This window comes from Procambarus clarkii, chromosome 29 (genome assembly GCF_040958095.1).
Source record: "Procambarus clarkii isolate CNS0578487 chromosome 29, FALCON_Pclarkii_2.0, whole genome shotgun sequence".
In the NCBI taxonomy this organism is placed as follows: Eukaryota; Metazoa; Arthropoda; class Malacostraca; order Decapoda; family Cambaridae; genus Procambarus; species Procambarus clarkii.
In genome coordinates, this window is record NC_091178.1 from 21,364,714 (window position 1) to 21,389,968 (window position 25,255).

The 25,255-nt window shown below is 41.7% G+C and overlaps 1 protein-coding gene across 1 annotated transcript in view; it reads left to right on the top strand.

Annotated features, from left to right (window-relative positions):
• Positions 1-24,402, top strand: part of LOC138369647 (sperm acrosomal protein FSA-ACR.1-like) — an 89,709-nt gene extending 65,307 nt beyond the window's left edge. The window contains exon 2 of the mRNA XM_069333072.1: positions 23,467-24,402. Coding sequence (XP_069189173.1) covers positions 23,467-24,402 — 936 coding nt within the window. The remainder of the gene's footprint in view (positions 1-23,466) is intronic.
• The last annotated feature ends 853 nt before the right edge of the window (positions 24,403-25,255 follow it).

Sequence of the window (25,255 nt, forward strand, 5' to 3'; positions counted from 1 at the left end):
CGGGTATAATAGCCATGTAGTACATAGATGTTTGAACCTGTCTGCACTTCAGTACTATTGCATATAAACCCATAAAATACAAAGACAAACTTTCAAACACTTATTCATATAATGCTTTATCATTTGTAAGCATGTGAAATATGTCCATCAGTTTATTACTTAATTGCTTTTTCTCATATGTTTTATCTCAAAACCACCACCATGCTTCAACTTATCAGTATCTTAATTACATTAAATAAATTTTAACAGAAAAACTAAATCCTCTCGTTTTCCTCCCCATAAAGTTGATCTTACTGCGTGCTCTTTCAACTGGAATTCCCGTAGATGGAGGGAGTGACTGGCTGTGTCTCAATCGTGATTTTGTTGAATATGTAGTTAACAGTCAGGATCAGCTTGTGAAAGGCCTCAAGAAATCTTATTCCTATTTCGCTGTTACCTGCCGAGGTAAGCATTCCAGAATGCCTGTGCCCCTTGTCTCAGATTTTATTTCATTTTAATTATTCCCGTTTCTACAGTGTGTGTTTGTGCTAGTATGTTGCTTGTAGGTTGGAAGGATTAGCTCTTGGGCCTGCCTTTTCATCATCAGGTATCTAGTTAAAAAATTATTTTAATTTCTTATTTCTCTGTGATATCTACATTTATTGCTGTGAATTTAGTTGTCTTGCATTACCACCTTTAAGTTTTCCTCCTGTTCACTACTCATGCACTGAAAGAGTAGTTCATTCCCATACTCTTGTAATTACCTAGGTGCAGTTAAATGATGATGGTGGCTCATGGTGTCCCCGTTTTCCCCCTGGTGCTCTTTGTCATATAATGCTTTGAAATTACTGTACTGATGGTTTAGGCTTCCACCACCTTTTCACTTAACTTGTTCCAACCGTCGACCACTCTGTTTGAAATAGTAAACTTTCTAATGTTTCTTCAGCAGCTTTGTTTCCTTAGTTTGAATTTTAGTCCTCATGTTTTTGAAGCTGCAGTTTACAAAAATTCTTTGTCAATTTTGTCAATTCCTAATACTGTTTTGTACGTAGTGGTCATATCACATCTTTTTCTTCTATCTTCCAACTTTAGCGTATTAAGAATATATAAAAGGACACTTATTGAAAAATTATTATATGTACTGTAAAATTAGTATATGTGACGTAAACGGGAAAGAATATAACAGTGGCTCTTCTGGCAGGTGGAATGCCAATCACATTAAATGAGAAAACAAAATAAAACAAAGTAAATAAAACTGCTTCTGACCTCTTTACGGTGTGAGAGCTGCGGGTAAAGTTCAAAGAATTAAAAACTTTAAATATATAATAAAAAATGACTTTAACAACAAATAAAGCAACTCCCATAATCTACTTGGCGAAACACAAAACACAATGTAATATGAACAGGTGACAGTTACGCTAATAGCAAATAAAGGTGAAATATATAACATACAATAAGCAGCACGCATCTACGGTTTCCTGGAAGGTTACAGTAGACGTTACTGCTGAGAGCACGAAGTGTATTGTGAGGACTGGCTGGTGGTGAGCTGCTTATATAGGCGTCCAGGCCTAGTGTAGGTGGCGCTGATGTGCAGGGAACTATCGCCGGCAGTCTCAAACAAGCAATTAAGGGCTGGTCGACCGTCGAGTGGCGCTGGGCCCCCAGACAGACAGCAGTGTCCTGGTGTCTCGGGTACTTGAGGGTAGAGGGAGGGGTGGTGTCTGTCTAGACACAGGCTTCTGAACACTTATTGTTGTTGTTCTTGATGTTGATTTCTTATACTGGAGTATGCAGATATGTTGTTGAATCGGCGGTAATGGAGTAGGCAAGATCTCCTTGCCTAAGAAAGAGATTACCGTAACAATATGTATATCATCTTTTCTGTGCTCTATGCCCCCTACAATTTTGAAACTTTCGATGGTTCTGACCTACAGTATATACACTTCATATGTAACCCTTTCATTCAATACTCTCCATCCATCTACCATAGCTTACAAATTAGAATTTACATGAATGCATTGTTTCCCTTGTCTTCTTAGTTTGAATTTATGGCCTCTTGTTCTTGATGGAGACGCGTTCAAAATTTGCTCCTTAACAATTTTTATCGATTCAAGTTGCAGTTTTGTATGCGGTGATTATATAATTTATTTTTATTATGTTTAAAAGTTTTGACATGCGTGTGTGTGTTATTGTAAACATTTTATGCTGAAATGTATTCACATTTATTTGCCCTTTAATATGTGAAACAATATGTTAACTATTTAATTACAGTTAAATCTTGAGTGTATATGAATGACATAATTTCCAGCAAAGAAGTATGCATGAGGTGCAATATTAGGTGAGGTGCAACTTTTATGATGAATACACAAAAGACATTTGTGGCTTTTCAGAGATAGCCTAAACCCTCGTTTTTATTTTCCAGTCATTCTTTCATACTGTCTTGAACAACTCGCGATTCTGCCAGTCATTCACGGACAACAATCTCCAGGTAACTAACTGGAAAAGGAAACTGGGTTGCAAGTGTCAGTACAAACACATTGTTGACTGGTGCGGATGCTCACCCAATGACTTCATTCCAGGAGACTGGCCCAAGCTCGAGGTTAGTTATAATTATATTATCGAGTGAATAATTATATTATCATTGGTTGGAAGCTATATTCCAACCATTGCTTTAACCTTAACAGAAAGCATTTACATTGCCTGTGTTAAGAAAATCTTTTGATGTAATTCAGTTAAAGAAATCCATTACTGACTGATGATATTTGCTAAAGTGTGTGTTACTACAGTGCATAATTTTGGTCTGGCTTTTGGAAGCAAAATGCTACCAGGCCTCTGAACTTGTGTAGGCATGTCTAACACAAGCCCCAGAACCTGGTATGCTCGTAGTGGCAAAGGGTGCATGAGATCCAAGATCATCCCAAGACTGAGTAAAACTCACCTGGGAAGTGCAGATGAAAGAAACAGGCTACTTATCTTGATTCAAGATAGAAGAATGAAGCTACGCTAGCTGGAACCTGGCCAACCACACCTTTACTCACGTGGTCTTGCATGTATTACACCATCATCTCAACAGGGATCACTCTCCTTGTCTAGATAAATTACAACAGTCCTTGTAGCATAGTAGTACTGTGCGCGTCAAATGCTTTGCTAGCAATTTTTGTTAGATTCAAGCCCTTGGCAGGGAGGATTGAGTGGGAGCCGAACCTTAACTGTCCTAAAAAATAAAAAGTTCACCCAACTTTTGTTTAGTGTCATCTTCTCTGGTGTCATTCTGCATTCCCATTTCCTCTATAGAAAATTCTGCTGTGAAGGGGTTCAGGCATCCTCCTTTATGGAGCTGCTTCTCTTCAGTTGTTTTGCTCAGGGTAGTACTTTGGTCATGGCCCGCTTGTCAGCCCTGTTGTAGAGTCGATAAATGACGCGAGGCTATAGTCTGGTTTGTGGGGGATTCTTTATATCTTTCTGGGGTTCTTCTTGAGTGGTGAACAGAACTTCTTTCAGTTTAGTTATGTGGTTCCATATGCTTATTCACGTCTGGTTTATGCAGTTCGGTGTGAAGTAGTTGGCATTCACTTCCCTCGTGTCGGGCACTAATAGGTATTTTAATCGCTCTAATTGTTAGTTATATTTGGGACCATTGAGATTGTTGATTGGTTCTTGATGATGTCCTTACCCACCTGTGCCAGTCTCTTTGGTGTTTTTCCTTGAGGGGGGAGGGGGGGAGGGCTAGGTTGCATCTAGAGTGACATCACTTATGTGAGGGTGTAGAGTAGCTGAACTTGAAAGGAGCCCTAGTTACCATCTAGGTAACTGGGAACACAGCACAGCTGTGACAATATAGCCGAAGCTATGTGACAATATAGGTGATAGCCGAAGCTATTGAGTTTTCAGTTGCATATTGTCCTGGGGACCATTCAGGCTTGTTCGCATTTGTGTTCCTCACGTGTGCCCCAAAGAATGAGGTGATTTGGTAAAATGCTATGCCCAAGATTACCATCCGAGTGCCGGCGGTGGGGTGGTTCAAATAGCTTCGGCTATCACCTCATTAGTCCGGTCGTGATGGTCAAGTGGATTAAGGCGTCTTGTACATACCAGTTGTGTTGCTCCTGGGAGTATGGGTTCGAGTCACTTCTGGGGTGTGAGTTTTCAGTTGCATATTGTCCTGGGGACCATTCAGGCTTGTTCGCATTTGTGTTCCTCACGTGTGCCCCAAAGAATGAGGTGATTTGGTAAAATGCTATGCCCAAGATTACCATCCGAGTGCCGGCGGTGGGGTGGTTCAAATAGCTTCGGCTATCACCTCATTAGTCCGGTTGTGATGGTCAAGTGGATTAAGGCGTCTTGTACATACCAGTTGTGTTGCTCCTGGGAGTATGGGTTCGAGTCACTTCTGGGGTGTGAGTTTTCAGTTGCATATTGTCCTGGGGACCATTCAGGCTTGTTTGCATTTGTGTTCCTCACGTGTGCCCCAAAGAATGAGGTGATTTGGTAAAATGCTATGCCCAAGATTACCATCCGAGTGCCGGCGGTGGGGTGGTTCAAATACCTTTGGCTATCACCTCATTAGTCCGGTCGTGATGGTCAAGTGGATTAAGGCGTCTTGTACATACCAGTTGTGTTGCTCCTGGGAGTATGGGTTCGAGTCACTTCTGGGGTGTGAGTTTTCAGTTGCATATTGTCCTGAGGACCATTCAGGCTTGTTCGCATATATATATATATATATATATATATATATATATATATATATGTTTCATTGAATATGACCGCATATTCTGTATTTATTATTTTCTGGTTTAGGGCTTCTATCCCTCTAACTATTTTCTTAGCATCAGGGCTTAATTGAAATAGGAGTTCTCCAAAACTCATTTTCGTACTTTTAAGGTGAAGAAAAGAAGTGATTTACTATAGAGTGTATTACACTTATTTGTATAATTTGCACGACGTTTCGAACCTCCATGGTTCATTCTCAAGTGAACAGATCTTACAATACTAGTTGATTTTATACCCGCATTAGGTCAGGTGATAATACAATGAAGGTGAAAACATGGGGGATACATAAGGGATAAACATAGGGGCTGCAGAAGGCTTATTGGCCCATACGAGGCATCTCCTATCTAAACACAAATATTAATCCAGTGTAATTGGCCTGTTATGTTGGACATTGTCTTCTGTGTTGGCATCGATATGTTCTTGTCTTGTCCTTACTCTCATGGTGGGTAGAGTAAATAGTTCCGTGATTTGGGTGTTCATGGTAGGTCGCTCTATTCTTATGTGAATTGCCTCAAGAATTTGTAATCTTCTTGAATCTTGGGTTTTGTCTATTATGCAAGTATTCTTGTTCAACATTTCTCTTGTTAGAGTAATGTCATGGGCTTGTCTCATGTGATTCCTAGGGGCACCAGATTGAAGATGGCATGTCAAACGCCTCGTCAGCTTGGTCGACGTCATACCTATGTACTTACATTGAAGGTTACATCCTTCGTGGGGGCAAGTGTACATGTATACAACGCTTGACTGCTGTAGAGGGTTCTCCGTCGGCTTCGGGCTGTTTTTGATAAGGAGTTCGGAAGTCTTCTTGGTTTTGTAGAATATTATCAGGTTTATGTTTTGGTTAGGAGTAGTGCTTTTTACTCCTTTATGGATTATTTCTTTCATTATTCTTTCCTCTTTTATATGTTCACTGTGCATGGTTGATTTGTAATATAATTTTATTGGGGGTGTTGTGGTTTCTGTTCTAGGTTCTGAATTATACCAACGGTCCAAGTGTCTTCTTATAGCAGCGTTTATTTCCGCGTTGCTATATCCGTTGTTCACCAATACCTGAGTTACTCTTTCAAACTCTCTACTCACGTTGCTCCATTCAGAGCAGTGGGTAAGCGCTCGACGAATATAAGCATTGAGAACACTGGCTTTGAATCTTTGGGGGCACTCACTTCTACCGTTCAGGCATAATCCTATGTTGGTGGGCTTGGTATATACGTTGGTGCTTAAAGAGGTTCCTGTTTTTGTTATTAGTACATCCAAGAATGGCAGACTGTTATTTTCACTATTTTCATGTGTAAATCGGAGTACTGACTCTCTCTCTAGGTGTCTTTTTAGGTCAATTAGTTCATCTGAGTCTTTTACTATTACGAATATGTCATCTACATAACGGCAGTATACAGTTGGTTTTTGCCTGCTACTGAAGACCCTATCTTCGATGGTTCCCATATAAAAATTAGCAAATAAAACTCCTAAGGGGGAGCCCATTGCTACTCCGTCTATTTGTAAATACATGTCTCCTTGTGGACTGATGAAAGGGGCTTCCTTTGTACATGCTTCGAGAAGACTTTTCAAGTGTGGCTCAGGTATGTCTAATTTGGGGGTGCTCTCGTCTCTGTATACTCTGTCCAGTATCATTCCTATGGTTGTGTCGACTGGGACGTTGGTAAAAAGGGATTCAACGTCCAGGGAAGCGATGATTCCATCGGGCTGGGTAGATTTGATCAATTCTAGGAAATCTGCTGATGATTGTAGACTAAACTTACTTGGAGTGTATGGAGTTAGGAGTTCATTGAGTTTCTTTGCCAGGTGATAAGTTGGGGTTGGTATTTGGCTGATTATAGGGCGTAGTGGGTTACCTGGTTTATGCGTCTTAACATTGCCGTAGGCATATCCTAAGCCATAGTCGCCTTGAAGTTTATTGAAATGCACACTACCTTTCTTTGCGTTGATTGCTGTAATTGTTTTGTTTACTTTCCGCTTAAGGTCTTCTACGGGGTTCCTCGTGATTCGTTGAAATTTGGAGTCGTCACTTAGGATGTCGCTAATTTTGTTCATGTATTCATGGGTAGGAATCAATACATATGCTGCTGTTTTGTCGGCTTTTCTTATTGTTACGTCTTTCAGATTTTTTAGTTGTTTCGCTGCTTCTTTGAGTCGTGGGGTTAAGATTGTAGATGAATATGTTCCTCGTTTTTTCCCTGCTTCTGCAAGTAGTTCAGCTTGAAGTGTGTCAGTGGTGATGACTTTTTTGTTGTCTTCTAGCTTATGGATATCGTCCAGAAGCATTTCGATTTCCAGGCGTTTTTGATGCATCTTTGGTTTAGATAAGAATTGACAATTTAGACCAAGATTTAAGAGGTCTCGTTGGTCCTGGGTAAGATCATAAGAAGTCAGGTTAAAGTAGCCATCTTTAGGACGAGGGATTTTTAGCTGTCCACCGTTTAGGGATGTTAACTTACGGAGTGTCTTTGTTTCTACAAGAGTTTTATGTTGTTGTTTCAGGTTAAATAGTTCACTGTTGATGGTTTGCTTGAGTTGGATAGGGATGTCGTACTGGGTCCATTTGTTTAACAGATGCTCCGCCTGCTCTATAAAGGTTTGGAGGGCTTCCTTCTTCTTGTTTAGTTGATGCCGTATGAGCTCTTGCCTATACCTATAGGTAAACTCTGTATTGCGGACTGCTGGGTCATGTGGGTTTATATTGGTGTATACTGGCAGCAGGTTTTCTTTCAAACATGTTTCATTGAATATGACCGCATATTCTGTATTTATTATTTTCTGGTTTAGGGCTTCTATCCCTCTAACTATTTTCTTAGCATCAGGGCTTAATTGAAATAGGAGTTCTCCAAAACTCATTTTCGTACTTTTAAGGTGAAGAAAAGAAGTGATTTACTATAGAGTGTATTACACTTATTTGTATAATTTGCACGACGTTTCGAACCTCCATGGTTCATTCTCAAGTGAACAGATCTTACAATACTAGTTGATTTTATACCCGCATTAGGTCAGGTGATAATACAATGAAGGTGAAAACATGGGGATACATAAGGGATAAACATAGGGGCTGCAGAAGGCTTATTGGCCCATACGAGGCATCTCCTATCCAAACACAAAGATTAATCCAGTGTAATTGGCCTGTTATGTTGGACATTGTCTTCTGTGTTGGCATCGATATGTTCTTGTCTTGTCCTTACTCTCATGGTGGGTAGAGTAAATAGTTCTGTGATTTATAGAATTATTTAAATAGTTCCATTTAAGCCCTGATGCTAAGAAAATAGTTAGAGGGATAGAAGCCCTAAACCAGAAAATAATAAATACAGAATATGCGGTCATATTCAATGGAATATATATATATATATATATATATATATTATTAAATATGACCGAAAATGTAAGATTAATAATTCTAACACGAATTTTCTCAATCTTTCGTACATTTCTTTTCACTGTTGGAGGTAAATCAAAAATCAATTCTCCAAAATTCATTCGGAGGAAAGGGTCCTGAAAGATATTATTAATAGAAACGTTATCCCTACAGACAAAAATCAGAGGATACAACTGACGATTTACTATAAAACCAGAAAAACGGCCAGCCTACTCATGAGAAACTCTCCAGACACAAAACAGAATGCTTTAAAAGAGACTAACGTCGTCTATGCCTTCAAATGCCCTCTTGGGGACTGTAAGCTCCAAAAAACCCAGTATATAGGCAAGACAACAACATCTCTTTCTAGGCGTTTAACGATGCATAAGCAACAGGGCTCCATTAAAGAACATATAATCTCTTCCCACAACCAAACCATCGCCAGAGAAATCCTAGTAAACAACACAGAAATCATCGATAGATACAGCAATAGCAGGCGGCTTGACGTTTGCAAGGCACTACACATCAAGAAGTCAACACCAGCAATCATCAGCCAATTATTGCACAACTATATTCTACCCACCTCAAGACTCCGCTCCAATATAGAAGCATCAAGAAATATGGACCAATAGGATTTCTACAAACACTTCTATTTAATATCCATTGTTTCGTGTTCTGTCTTGTGTTGATGAAATTAATACCCTATTAATATCACCTCTTGTTCTGTCTTGTGTTGATGAAATTAATACCCTATTAATGCCACATCTTGTTCTGTCTTGTGTTAATGCCACATCACCCCGTCCACCTCACTCAAATGTAGATATAAAATCGGAGATGCGTAAGTTCTATTCAGTTGTGTATTTGTGAACAAAAGTCTTTGAAAAAGTAATAAGTTTTACGAAACGCGCTCGTGTCGCGTCAGACTAGAAATAAAAATGAATTTTGGAGAATTGATTTTTGATTTACCTCCAACAGTGAAAAGATATGTACGAAAGATTCAGAAAATTCGTGTTAGAATTATTAATCTTACTTTTTCGGTCATATTTAATAATATATGTCTACAGGAAAGACTGCTACCAAAATATACTAATATATATATATATATATATATATATATATATATATATATATATATATATATATATATATATATATATATATATATATATATATATATATGTATATATATATATATATATATATATATATATATATATATATATATGTACACATATATATATTGTGACGGTAAAGCGTTGGTGTTCGGCTGTTTCAAAGCTAGGGGCAGGGCCTCGTCACATAATAGAAAAAAAAGAGAAAAGCTAGAGCTTTCGTCTGTGGTAAGGTAATGGGAAGACACACAAAACACAAGTATATAAACAATGAAATTTTAAGTACTTTAGAAAAACAAGACATGAATAAAGTTAAGCACAAAAAAATATGAAAGACAAGTCAACAAACAAAATAATATGAATAATCACTGGCAAATGAAAAGTTACATTAAGACAAGTGAGTTACAGTGATAGCAAAATAAATATTAGTGGTGCTGGAATACCGGCTTCGAGCTGCCACCTCCCTTAGTACACGAAAGCCAAGGCTTAGTCTACCAGCGAGAGATGTCAACTACTTGGAGCACTGAGATATTCTGACAATATTAGCGCACTGAAGCCCAGACGTCAACTTGTGGCGGAGGCGGAGGGCAGGTGCGACGGGACACCAGCCAATCAGCGACAGGCAGGCAAAGGATGAGCAGTTTGCTGGTTACGGCAGTGGTAGGTAGCAGGTGTCACTGTGTGATGGTTTCGATTTGCTCTCTGGGCAAAACGTTTGGCGATACTTGGTGGACGTATCTTCTATATTATCTTGTATATTGACGTACTTTGTAGGGAAGAGCAGGCTCAATCTCTCTTGAAAGAGATTATCGTCACAATATATATGTACACACACACACATATATATATATAAATATATATATTGAATATGACCGCATATTCTGTATTTATTTTTTTCTGGTTTAGGGCTTCTATCCCTCTAACTATTTTCTTAGCATCAGGGCTTAATTGGAATAGGAGTTCTCCAAAACTCATTTTCGTACTTTTAAGGTGAAGAAAAGAAGTGATTTACTATAGTGTATTACACTTATTTGTATAATTTGCACGACGTTTCGAACCTCCATGGTTCATTCTCAAGTGAACAGATCTTACAATACTAGTTGATTTTATACCCGCATTAGGTCAGGTGATAATACAATGAAGGTGAAAAACATGGGGGGATACATAAGGGATAAACATAGGGGCTGCAGAAGGCTTATTGGCCCATACGAGGCATCTCCTATCTAAACTCAAAGATTAATCCAGTGTAATTGGCCTGTTATGTTGGACATTGTCTTTTGTGTTGGCATCGATATGTTCTTGTCTTGTCCTTACTCTCATGGTGGGTAGAGTAAATAGTTCCGTGATTTGGGTGTTCATGGTAGGTCGCTCTATTCTTATGTGAATTGCCTCAAGAATTTGTAATCTTCTTGAATCTTGGGTTTTGTCTATTATGCAAGTATTCTTGTTCAACATTTCTCTTGTTAGAGTAATGTCATGGGCTTGTCTCATTTGATTCCTAGGGGCACCAGATTGAAGATGGCATGTCAAACGCCTCGTCTATGGTTGCATATATATGGTTGCAGGGATATTGGCTTTAAGCTGCCACCTCTCTTAGTACACGTAAGCCAGGGCTTAGTCTACAAATGAGACGTGTTAACTTGTGGAAAGCACGGGATATTCTGAGGGCTGTAGGTCGTGGTGGCCCCAGACATCAGGTAGTGTGGCGGGTGGAGAAAGCAGGTGCGACGGAACCAGCCAATCAGCGATGTGCAGGCGACGAACAAGTAGTTCGCTGGTTCGAGTGGCGGAGGTGGAGCAGGTGTTCCTGGTGCTGAATACGTTTGCTCTCAGGGCAAACCTTGGTGTTGTATTTGTTGGATATATCTTCCATATTAGTTGTTATTGTTGTTATTAGTTGTATAGGGACGTACTTAGGAGGGAAGAGCAGGCTCAATCTCTCTTGAAGGAGATTATCGTCACAACTCTCCCCCGAAGCCAGCGGTTCTGGAAGAAGTACGTTGTTATGTGGTGGAGTAATAGGTGGAGTCGCTTCTACTTCAAAAACTCTGGAGAGAGCATCGGCTAAGATGTTGTCAGAACCTTGGTATAGCGGGTCTCCAGGTTGAATTTCTGCAGTTATCAAGCCCATAGTAGAAGACGTTGAGTTGAGAAGCGGGCGTGCTGCAGGAGGTGTAAGGTGGTGTGGTCCGTGTTGATGGTAGACCAAGCACTTTTCAGGTGTGGAGTAAAGTGCTGGAGCTTCAGGATGATGACGAGTAGCTCCTTGCCAATTGTTCCGTAGTTCCTTGTAGCGGTAGTCGCTGACAGGTGTATTCTCCTCGCCTCGTTGCTGCATCACGACACCACCAACGCCGGTACCACTGGTGTCGACATGGAGGATGAAGGGCTTATCTGACGAGGTGAGAGTGGAATTAGAATATGGCAAAAGAGCACTATTAGGGTCTTGAAAATGGTTGGGAATATCAGTATGGATTTTTGAATTAGAAAGCGTAGACTCCTTGTCGGTGCTTTCGGGAGGAGAAGCTGGGAAGGTCTCACTGTGGATGTATCGTTCTGTAAAAGTAGAATAATTTATCATGACAGTGGGAGGAGTACCATTATATAGCTTCAGGAGTTTGACGTGGCACAGCTGGGTCTTCCGCCGCCTATCTGGAGTCTCGAGAACGTAGTTATGGTTGTTTCTGCACTCCTTGATGCGGTAGGGTCCTGAAAACCTGTTTTGTAAAGGAGAACCTGGGATAGGGAAGTATGCTAGCACGAAGTCTCCCGGCTAAAATTTTCTTACTTTGCTGGTCTGGTCGTAATGAGTCTTCATCCTCTCCTGTGCTTTCAATAGATTATCATGGGCAAAACTGTGGACTCTCTCTAGAATGTGTTGAAGGTTTTGAAGAAACTGGGGCACATTCTGATGCTCACTGAAGGTGGCATCTCGTAGAGAGTCTTTGAAAGCCTTGAGGGGAGTACGGCACTTACGGCCGTAGAGCATCTCATAAGGAGATACTCCTAGGGACTCATTGGGAAGACTTCTATATATGCACATTATCAAATCAATTTGCTTATCCCAATCCTTAGAGGTTTCACTACAAAACTTTTTCAAGAGTGCTTTGATAGTCTGATGACTACGCTCAAGAGAACCCTGTGAAGCAGGATGATAGGGGCTGGACAATACCTGTTTGATGCTGAACTCCTCCAGTGTCCTTTTGAAGAGATCACTGGTGAAGTTGGTACCACAGTCGCTCTGAATCTCCCTGGGAAATCCATATTGAGTGAAGATCTTCAATAAATGCTTTACAACCGTAGCAGCCGTGATGTTCTTCACTGGAACTGCTATGGGAAATCTGGTGGTAGGACACAGGATGGTTAAGATATAGGCGTTACCTGAACTGGTCCGAGGTAAAGGACCAACACAGTCTATAATAAGTCTGTGGAAAAGTTCCGCAGGCACCTGTATGGGAATCAGTGGCGCTCTGGAAATAGAGATGTTTGGTTTACCTGCCATCTGACATGTATGACACTGTTTTACGTACTGTTTGACGCTATTTACCATACCTGGCCAGTAGTTGTCTTGACGAATTCCATGGTAAGTCTTGTTGAATCCGTAGTGGGAGAGTGCTCCTTGGGCCAGGTGTAGAATAGTGGGCCGCAGGCTGGCAGGAATCACAAGTTGTTCGATGTTGGCCCAATCGTCCTCTTCCTTCAGTTTACTGGGTCTATATCTGCGGTAGAGCAAGTCGTTCTCTAGGAAGAACCCAGGAATACTGTCGGGTTGAGTCTCAGCCTGGAAAAACAATGGTGTTAAGGTAAGATCTTCCCTCTGCAACTTACGGAACTCCAACTTGGTCAGATTCGGGGGTAGTTTCTAAGGGTCTTGAGGGACAGCGGTAGCAGTAGAGTCAGCTGGCTGTGGACGTGCGGCTTGTGCACGGGTGGTCACGAGAACCGGAGGAGAAACTTCATCACTCTCTTGAACCTTTGCTGGAACATACTCGAATATAGGGTTAATTGGCACAGAGGTACACACCTGGGGTTTGTCCATGACGATCAGGTTGGTAGGTTGCAGGTCTTCTGCCAAGTCGTTGCCTAGGAGAAGTTGCACTCCAGGCATGGGAAAAGGCTTTTCCCTGACGGCGACTTGGACTTCTCCGTTCACGAAGGGACAATCCAGGTGGACTCTGGCGAGAGGATAAGGAGTGGTAGCAGTGAGGTCAGTGATGAAGACAGTTTCTCCGGTGTAGGCGATGTTGGGCACAGCCGACTTCAAGATGATCGATTGAAGAGCCGCTGTGTCCCTCAAGATCTTCAATTTGAAACGTCCCTCCGGATTTGAACCGTTGGCAGAGACAGTTCCAGTATACAGGTGGTTACTGAAAAGAGAAAGATCATTAACATGAACACCAACATTCATCACAGGCTTACCGGACTTAGGAGTGGTTGGTTTGGGTTTCTGTGTGTCAGTGGTTCCTTTGTATTGAGACTTACCACACTTGTCTATGGTATGTCCATAGAGTCTACAATACTTGCAGTACAATTGCGAGCCAGCCTGTTCGGTACTCGCTTTCTCGTAACTGTACCACGACTTCTTACTGGAGGATGGTTCGGGTGTCAGCCGGTGGATGAGGCTGTTAGTGTCAGCCGACTTAGCACACTTCAGGTAGTCTGTTTCTTCTTTATCTGCTAAATATAGACGGACAGGAGGCGGCACACGCCTCAAGAATTCTTCAACTAGTATCAGGTTGACGAGTTCTGTAAAAGTAGAGACATGTGCTGCTTCCAGCCATTTCATGAAATATCTCCGTTTTGTGTTAGCAAACTCGAGGAAGGTAGTGGTACTTGCCTTCAGGTGGTCACGGAATTTCCATCGATAACTTTCTGTGGAGAGGAGGTAGGCGTCCAACACTGCTTGTTTCAGAGTCTGGTAGTCATTCTCAGACGCCAAAGTACTGAGTGTGACTGCAGCTTTGCCTGTAAGATGGACTCTGAGAAGTGTGGCCCATTGGTCGACAGGCCAACTGAGTTGATTAGCAAGGGTTTCAAAGGTGGTAAAAAACACGTCAACTTCTGCTTCTACAAAGGATGGCATTTACTTACTTGCATGTGATATGTTAAAACTGACGGGAAGATTGGCAGTAGCTTGCTGGCGTTGAGCGAGGTGTGAAGTTTCCAACGTGAATTCTCGTTGACGACACTCTAGAGCCAGAGTCGCTTGTTGCTTGTCATGTTCGCGTTGCATCTCCAACTCGCGTCGTTTTGTTTCAAGCTGTACTCGTTCCCGCTCATGGAGCATTGCAACCTCACGTTCCTGGAGGGCGAGTTCACGTTCGTGTTCTTCTTTCTTCAAGGCAGCTTCACGTTCCTTGAGGGCGATTTCACGTTCTTGTTCTTCCTTCCTCAAGGCAGCCTCACGTTCTTGTTCTTCCCTTCGTATGGCAGCTGCTTCTCTTTGCTGCTCACGTTCAATCTTGGCCAGCTCTAGTTTGAGTTTCATCGTTGCCAAAGCAGTTTTATCTGCAATATAGTAAGTTTCATGAGTTTCAGAGTCTATCTTACCTTGCTCTAAGAAATGATCCAGTAACAGGTTGTGTATTTCACTCTTGTTGGCTTGGTAGGAAACTTCTAGTTGATACTCATGTGCAAGAGTTTGTAATTCAGTCCTCTTGGCACGACTTAGAGTCCCTATTTCACCTGCTGGATCTGCACGGAAAGCTTGGAGACGAAACATGGTGAAATTAGCAAATAAATGTACAACGAATATACCGTTGTGATATAGTGAATGTCAGAAACAGGACAACGTGGCAACTGGTACCTATCCTGTGGAATCTTTAACAATTAAAGTTAAGTACAAGATGTTAAATGATTAATTTTAAATCAAGGGTGCAGGAAATCTTGTACCCGGTACTCATGTAAGAGGATAAGGGCAAGAAAATCCTACTAAACAAATGAAACTGAGTTTCGAAAACAAATGAAACAGTTAATTGCCTCAAAAGTAAAATTGGTAGTCCAAGGATGTAGGCATTCCTTGCCGAGTCTCTATAGGACATAAGCAAGTCTTTCCCACTGAAATTAATATGATACTTTCAGAATTAGCGAACTTTTGTGCTCTGAAAAAGAAAGCTAATTCCCTGCCATTATATGTATCATCATCGCTGACTGACGTGTAGGGGTGCGAGGTGTCAACTGGTGACGAGAACTGCTGCTGAGGTCCCAATTCAGTAGCTGAAGTTCGAGCTAGAGGAACTATGGCCCTCTTTGTCCTCCTACAGTCAGATTGCAGAAGATTAGGTGCACTTGACCTGGGGCAGACCACAGTACCAGGGTACCAATATGATGATCTGTCGAAAATATGAGAAATATCCAAGGGACAAAAGATGGTAAACACGAGTAATAACACGGAGGGAGAGATGACCAATTAAGAGTATGACTGAGGCCTACAGTCACCACGTAATCCAAAGTTGTCTCACCTTCACCATATGTTACTCTCGTAATGCACAATACACACCGCACCATATAAAAAATGAAATTGAATATGAAAAATAGTAAAACTACGTAACCAAAGTCAAACACGCTTACCATTAATTACTACTTAGCACCAGTACCTGAGTGAAGCTCCTAGGACAGGCCCCCCACTTAATATGTGACGGTAACGCGTTGGTGTTCGGCTGTTTCAAAAGCTAGGGGTATGGCCTCGTCACATAAAGAAACAAAAAGAGAAAATATGGAACTTTCATCTGTGGTAAGGTAATGGGAAGACACACAAAACACAAGTAAATTTAACAATGAGATTTTAATTACGTTAGAAAAGCAAAACATGAATAAAATGGACATAAAAGTGTAACATAAGTCAATCAAACAAAATAATAAGAATAATCACTGGCAAAATAAAAAGTTACGTTAAGACAAGTGAGTAATATACAAGGAGATATATATGGTTGCAGGAATATTGGCTTTAAGCTGCCACCTCTCTTAGTACACGTAAACCAGGGCTTAGTCTACAAATGAGACGTGTTAACTTGTGGAAAGCACGGGATATTCTGAGGGCTGTAGGTCGTGGTGGCCCCAGACATCAGGTAGTGTGGCGGATGGAGAAAGCAGGTGCGACGGCACCAGCCAATCAGCGATGTGCAGGCGATGAACAAGTAGTTCGCTGGTTCGAGTGGCGGAGGTGGAGCAGGTGTTCCTGGTGCTGAATACGTTTGCTCTCAGGGCAAACCTTGGTGTTGTATTTGTTGGATATATCTTCCATATTAGTTTTTATTGTTGTTATTAGTTGTATAAGGATGTACTTAGGAGGGAAGAGCAGGCTCAATCTCTCTTGAAGGAGATTATCGTCACAATATATATATATATATATATATATATATATATATATATATATATATATATATATATATATATATATATATATATATATATATATAACTGAAAACTCACACCCCAGAAGTGACTCGAACCCATACTACCAGAAGCAACGCAACTGGTATGTACAAGACGCCTGATTAAGGCGTCTTGTACATACCAGTTGCGTTGCTTCTGGGAGTATGGGTTCGAGTCACTTCTGGGGTGTGAGTTTTCAGTTGCATATTGTCCAGGGGACCATTCTGGCTTGTTCGCATATATATATATATATATATATATATATATATATATATATATATATATATATATATATATATATGTATATGTATATGTATATGTATATATATATATATATATATATATATATATATATATATATATATATATATATATATATATTTTATTAAATATGACCGAAAAAGTAAGATTAATAATTCTAACACGAATTTTCTCAATCTTTCGTACATTATGCTTCACTGTTGGAGGTAAATCAAAAATCACTTCTCCAAAATTCATTTTTATTTCTAGTCTGACGCGACACGGGCGCGTTTCGTAAAACTTATTACATTTTCAAAGACTTCACAAATACACAACTGATTAGAACTGATTGCGTTTCCCTGATTTTATATCTACATTTGAGTGAGGTGGGAAGGGTGATGTGGCATTACATTTGAGTGAGGTGGGAAGGATGATGTGGCATTAGAGGATATTAATAGGGTATTAAAAGTATCAACACAAGACAGAACACGAAACAATGGATATTTGAATAGAAGTGTTTGTAGAAAGCCTATTGGTCCATATTTCTTGATGCCTCTATATTGGAGCGGAGTCTTGAGGTGGGTAGAATATAGTTGTGCAATAATTGGCTGTTGATTGCTGGTGTTGACTTCTTGATGTGTAGTGCCTCGCAAACGTCAAGCCGCCTGCTATCGCTGTACCTATCGATGATTTCTGTGTTGTTTACTAGGATTTCTCTGGCGATGGTTTGGTTATGGGAAGAGATTATATGTTCCTTAATGGAGCCCTGTTGTTTATGCATCGTTAAACGCCTAGAAAGAGATGTTGTTGTCTTGCCTATATACTGGGTTTTTTGGAGCTTACAGTCCCCAAGTGGGCATTTGAAGGCATAGACGACGTTAGTCTCTTTTAAAGCGTTCTGTTTCGTGTCTGGAGAGTTTCTCATGAGTAGGCTGGCCGTTTTTCTGGTTTTATAGTAAATCGTCAGTTGTATCCTCTGATTTTTGTCTGTAGGGATAACGTTTCTATTAACAATATCTTTCAGGACCCTTTCCTCTGTTTTATGAGCTGTGGAAAAGAAGTTCCTGTAAAATAGTCTAATAGGGGGTATAGGTGTTGTGTTAGTTGTCTCTTCGGAGGTTGCATGGCTTTTCACTTTCCTTCTTATGATGTCTTCGATGAAACCATTGGAGAAACCGTTATTGACTAGAACCTGCCTTACCCTACAGAGTTCTTCGTCGACTTGCTTCCATTCTGAGCTGTGGCTGAGAGCACGGTCGACGTATGCGTTAACAACACTCCTCTTGTACCTGTCAGCAGGTACAACAGGGCTCCATTAAGGAACATATAATCACTTCCCATAACCAAACCATCGCCAGAGAAATCCTAGTAAACAACACAGAAATCATCGATAGGTACAGCGATAGCAGGCGGCTTGACGTTTGCGAGGCACTACACATCAAGAAGTCAACACCAGCAATCAACAGCCAATTATTGCACAACTATATTCTACCCACCTCAAGACTCCGCTCCAATATAGAAGCATCAAGAAATATGGACCAATAGGCTTTCTACAAACACTTCTATTCAAATATCCATTGTTTCGTGTTCTGTCTTGTGTTGATACTTTTAATACCCTATTAATATCCTCTAATGCCACATCATCCTTCCCACCTCACTCAAATGTAATGCCACATCACCCTTCCCACCTCACTCAAATGTAGATATAAAATCAGGGAAACGCAAGTTCTAATCAGTTGTGTATTTGTGAAGTCTTTGAAAATGTAATAAGTTTTACGAAACGCGCCCGTGTCGCGTCAGACTAGAAATAAAAATGAATTTTGGAGAAGTGATTTTTGATTTACCTCCAACAGTGAAGCATAATGTACGAAAGATTGAGAAAATTCGTGTTAGAATTATTAATCTTACTTTTTCGGTCATATTTAATAAAATATGTCTACAGGAAAGACTGCTACCAAAATATACTAATATATATATATATATATATATATATATATATATATATATATATATATATATATATATATATATATATATATATATATATATATATATATATATATATATATATATATATATATATATATATATATATATATGTATATATATATGCAATTGACGATCACAAAACACTGATCATTTTATGCGGAAAATCCACAGAGAAATATGAAATGAGGTGAACGTTTCGGCTCTGTTAAAGCCTTTGTCAACACCAGACTGACTAAGGAGAAGGGAGAAGGGGGAGGATATATAGGCCGACACCTGACCAACCCATCCCTAGGGTTGGTCAGGTGTAATTAACCAAAAACAGGTATAGCTTAGCTTAGAATGGTCAAAGAGGATTAAGCGGTCAGAGAATAAGGATGAAAGATTAAAGAAAAGCCTCATGAACACACAATATATGAATATACAATTATAATGAGACATTGTAAGCCTCTCTATCAGAGTTGTTTCTTAAACTGTTGTGCAATATTATAACTTAAAAATGGATCAAGTTTGTACATTCCAGTACTAACATTAAGAAGATTTGGACACTGACTGATTAGAGCAGACTCAATCAAATTACGTTCCACGAAATCCCCACAATTGGTAATGCTTTTTGCCCCATTCCAGTTAATATTGTGATCGCATAAACTCGTATGTAGATACAATGCATTAGACGTTTGGGCAGTTCTAATACTATACTATGTCCTTACAATTGCGGTTGTCACAACATGCTTATAGTATTAGAACTGCCCAAACGTCTAATATATATATATATTAAATATATATATATTTATTGTTCGCATATTAAATATATATATATATATATATTTAATATGCGAACAAGCCTAAACGTTCTCCAGGTATATATGCCACTGAAAACTCACACCCCAGAAGTGACGCGAACCCATACTGCCAGAAGCAATGAATATGATGTACAGGATCCCTTAACCATTCGACCAACACGACAAGACAAAAAGAGGATGGTAGCCCAGGCTATTTCCATCCCCCTGCTGGCACTCTGTTTTTAATCTTGGGCATAGTATTTTATCAACTCACCTCATTCTTTGGGGCACATGTGAAGAACACAACGTGTTGGTCGAGTGGTTAAGGGATCCTCTACATCAGATGCATTGCTTCTGGCAGTATAGGTTCGAGTCACTTCTGGGGTGTGAGACATCAGCTCCTGCAGATGTCTGACATCAGGTACCTGTGTAAAAGTGTCGTCAACATACCTGCAGTATATGGCCGGTTTCAAGTTCATGTCGACTAAGACCTTTTGTTTGATGTTACCCATGTAGAAGTTCGCAAACAGGACACCTAGGAGAGAACCCATGGCGACCCCTAAATATGATAAATGATAAATATGACCGAAAAAGTAAGATTAATGATTCTAACACGAATTTTCTCAATATTTCTTATGTTTCTTTTTACTGTCGATGGTAATTGAAAAATCAATTCTCTTAAATTCATTTTTATTTCTAGTCTGACGCCACGCTTGAACGCGTTTCGTAATAACGTATTACATTTTCAAAGACTTTAGTTTACACACACACACAACTGTAACCTGTAAACACTTAACAGAGTTTTACTAATTCTAACGCTAAACAGCTTGTCTTACATACTCGCATTTGGGTGAGGTGATATGTTGAAACAGTTTTGAATGAGATGAACAAACTTTTGACCAACACAAGACAGAACACTGTTTAATAGTGTTACGGACCCGAGCCCAGCGTCCGAGCACAGAGCAGTGACGACCACGCCATCTGTGGGTCAGCTCCCGAAACCCCCTCCAAATGGACGACGCCATCTAGTGAGGACGAGATATACTGGCCACAAGGACTAGTTTCTCGTCCTGATCAGCTCATAACACAGCCGCTGCTGACCTCTGGTGAGGTGGCGCTTAGACAGCAACGCCATCTATGGAGAGGATAGGTGGACGTTTGTGTCTAAGCCTGTGAGTGAGGTGCCCTAGAGTGTAACTAGTACTGATGATGTGTCTGATTACAGAGTCGACCTGGGACTGCTGTAATGGAAGTTGGATCAGTCTACCTAAGGCAGCCGTAGAACCTCCACGCATTTGCTGCTGAAGCTGAGAGTCTCCCCCCGGATGAATACTGTTGTGTTAGCCTGCCTGTGACGTGGCAGTTGAGGAATTTTCGTACCCGGGGCTGACTGGTGGAGAAGACTGGCCTCTGGGGTGTTGTGGTGAGGAGAGTGATCTGTGAAATCACACGAGGCTCCTGCCTAGGGCTCGCAACCCTAGTATCGGTCGTGGAGTGGCCTGCGCATCGTTGCTGATTGGAACCTGCCAGCTACAGGCTGGATTTGTGGTTGACGGCCTCCACGATGGTACACCCAGTGGGACTGTGATTTGGCTGGCCTGTGGCCGGGGTAGACTCGCTAGGAGAATCCAAGGATTCGTCGAGAGGCCACGAGAAGAGGATCAAGGGCTAAGCATCGTTCAGCACCGTGGAGCATCCCATGTCTTCGAAGAAGTTATTATTGTAAATAAGTGTAGTAATAGCAACCCCGCTTGTGACCTTTTATATATTTTTTTATGGTGATGGTAATTATACATTAAGTTTAGTTAATTTGTATCCCTTCCCTATTAATTTACTTGCGTTAAGGAACACACCTCTTGAAAGCCACTACTAGCTTGGGGTCGGATACCCTAACTCTACTAACATCAGAGAAAGAACCCAGTTGCGACCCATTAGGGCCGTAACAAATGGGTATAAATTGGATAAGTGAAACGGAAGAATGGAAGTAACTGCATAGGGCCTATTGGCCTATACCTCCTCTTGATGCTTCGATATTGGTACAGAGTCTTGAAGTGGGTAGAATATAGTTGTGCATTAATTAGCTGTTGATTGCTGGTGTTGACTTTTTGATGTGTAGTGCCTCGCAGATGTCAAGCTGCCTGCTATTGCTGTATCTATCAATGATTTCTGTGTTGTTTGTTAAGACTTCTCTGGTGATGGTCTGGTTGTGAGAAGAGATTATATGTTCCTTAATGGTGCCCTGTTGCTTATGCATTGTTAATCGCCTGGAAAGAGGCGATTAACAATCGCCTCTTTCGAAAGAGGCGTTGTTGTCTTGCCTATGTACTGAGTTCTTTGGGGCTAACAGTCCCCAAGTGGACATTTGAAGGCATAGACGACGTTGGTCTTTTTTTAAGGCATTCTGCTTTGTGTCTGAAGAGTTTTTCATGAGTAGGTTGTCCCTTTTTTTGGTTCTATAGTAATCTTTCATATATATATATATATATATATATATATATATATATATATATATATATATATATATATATATATATATATATATATATATATATATATATATATATATATATATATATATATATATGACATCATAATTGTTGATTTAGCTTGCAGATGATGAGTCACAATAATGTGGCTGAAGATATGACGAGCGAACCACACACCAGAAGATGAAGAAACGACAACGTTTTGGTCTGTCCTGAACCTTTATCAAATTGTACGAGTTGATAATGGTCCAGGATGAACCGAAATGTTGTCATTTCTTCACATTCTGCTGCGTGGTTTGATCATTGATTTAGCCTGTAAAAAGATAGTAAAATTAAACTAAATAATAATTAAGCAATATAAAAGAATTATAATATTCTGGGCATGTGAGAGCTACCTTGTTCCAATTTAGATCAGTGGTGGCTGTATAGCAAGTAGAAATCACATTATTTACCATCACAAGTTAAGCTTCCCCATTTGGAGCAAACAATTTTTACAGCTGCATCATTTCAAAATAATGACTTCAGACCATATTTCCAAAACACACTAAAAATAACTAATTCCACTTATATGTAAATCATAATATACCAACTACCATACCATTCAGTCAAAACACCAACACGATACAGCTTATGACTTTTGGGTGAAGATTACTGTAACTTTTTTTTCTCCCTGCATCAAAGATTTCTTTGTATGACGAGCAATTAACCTGATGAGTGTATCATCTTGTGTATAATAGGTGGATGCTTCCTTAGTTAAAGGTACTGTTTAACGCAAAACCTGCTCTCAAATTTGGAATTCCCCTCCGATATAGTGTCTAAATTTGTTAATAAAACATAATATCTAGGTATAATTTCAGTGATAATGGAATGAAATGAACAAGTCTCAAAAACTTTATCATGCAGAAATGGACACCGATTCCGGGATGATGGTTCCCTGCATCAAAACAAGATTTATTTGGATATATAAACTGCACTGCACAATCTACAATCAATTTTAGTAATAAAATCAACTCAAGTGGAGCAATAACACTTATAAAATACCTACTACTGCATTTAATACAGCATTGAAATAATGTCTAGTAAATGCAAGAATGAATATAAACAAACTCGGTATAAAGTATGTCTCCCATTCTGGTCTAATAAACAGTTATTAGTTGCAAATGGATCTGCAACTTCCTGAATGTAGGATTAAAGAAATATGTCTAAAATTGGTCAAATGAGGCAAATAAAATCATGGTAGGTGAGGGAGGGTGGCTGATGCTTCTGATTAGAGTTTAAAAACAGGAGAGACTAGAAAATGATGGTAGCTACTAGAAAGAATAAAGTTTTGCCCATTGGTCATTATATTACGCCATTCTATGAGCGAAGTGCCATCCTAGGAGGTGGCAGAGGGTGATGTGCCATCTGTGGAGGTGGCAGACGGTGATGTGCCATCTGTGGAAGTGGCAGGGGGTGATGTGCCATCCGTGGAGGTGGCAGACGGTGATGTGCCATCCGTGGAGGTGGCAGAGGGTGATGTGCCATCCGTGGAGGCGGCAGACGGTGATGTGCCATCCGTGGAAGTGGCAGGGGGTGATGTGCCATCCGTGGAGGTGGCAGACGGTGATGTGCCATCCGTGGAGGTGGCAGAGGGTGATGTGCCATCCGTGGAGGCGGCAGACGGTGATGTGCCATCCGTGGAGGTGGCAGAGGGTGACGTGCCATCCGTGGAGGCGGCAGACGGTGATGTGCCATCCGTGGAAGTGGCAGAGGGTGATGGGCCATCCGTGGAGGTGGCAGACGGTGATGTGCCATCCGTGGAGGTGGCAGACGGTGATGTGCCATCCGTGGAAGTGGCAGGGGGTGACCTGCCATCCGTGGAGGTGGCAGAGGGTGATGTGCTATCCGTGGAGGTGGCAGGGGGTGATGTGCCATCCGTGGAAGTGGCAGGGGGTGATGTGCCATCCGTGGAAGTGGCAGGGGGTGATGTGCCATCCGTGGAAGTGGCAGGGGGTGACGTGCCATCCGTGGAGGTGACAGCGGGTGATGTGCCATCCGTGGAGGTGGCAGGGGGTGATGTGCCATCCGTGGAAGTGGCAGGGGGTAATGTGCCATCCGTGAAAGTGGCAGGGGGTGAAGTGCCATCCGTGGAAGTGGCAGGGGATGATGTGCCATCCGTGGAAGTGACAGGGGGTGATGTGCCATCCGTGGAAGTGGCAGGGGTTGATGTGCCATCCTTGGAGGCGGCAGGGGGTGATGTGCCATCCGTGGAAGAGGCAGGGATGGCTCATCCTCCTTCCACGGATGAGCCATCCGTGGAAGTGGCAAGGGGGTGATGTGCCATCCATCCGTTGAGGAGGCAGAAGGTGATGTGCCATCCTTGGAGGCGGCAGGGGGGGGGGGTGATGCCATCCGTAGAGGCGGCAGGGGGCCATGTGCTATCCATGGAGGTGGCAACGGGTGACGTGCTATCCGTGGAGGTGGCAGAGGGTGATGTGCCAGGTCTGGAGGTGGCAGGGGGTGACGTGCCATTCGTAGAGGTGGACGGGGTGATGTGTCAGGTGTGGAGGTGGCAGAGAGTGGTGTGCCAGGTATGAAGATGGCAGGTGGTGATGTGCCAGGTATGGAGGAGGCAGGGAGTGATGTGCCAGGTGTGGAGGTGGCAGGGAGTAATGTGTCTGGTGTGGAGGAGGCAGGCAGTGATGTGCCAGGTGTCGAGGTGACAGGGAGTGATGTGCTATGTGTGGGGGAGGCAGGGAGTGATGTGCCAGGTGTGGAAGAGGCAGGGAGTGATGTGCAAGGTGTGGAGGAGGCGGGGGGTGATGTTCCAGGTGTGGAGGAGGCAGGGGGTGATGTGCCAGGTTTGGAGGAGGCAGGGGGGTGATGGGCCAGGTGTGGAGGAGGCAGGGGGTGATGTGCCAGGTGTGGAGGAGACAGGGGGTGATGTGCCAGGTGTGGAGGAGGCAGGGGTAAGTATCAGGTGTTGGGGAGGCAGAGGGTGATGTGCCTGGTGTGGAGGAGGCTGGGGGTGAAGTGCCAGGTGTGGAGGAGGCAAGGGGTGATGTGCCAGGTGTGGAGGAGGCTGAGGGGTGATGTGCCAGGTGTGGAGGAGGCAGGGGAGTTGTGCCAGGTATGGAGGCGGCAGGGGGTGACGTGCCATTCGTAGAGGTGGACGGAGGTGATGTGTCA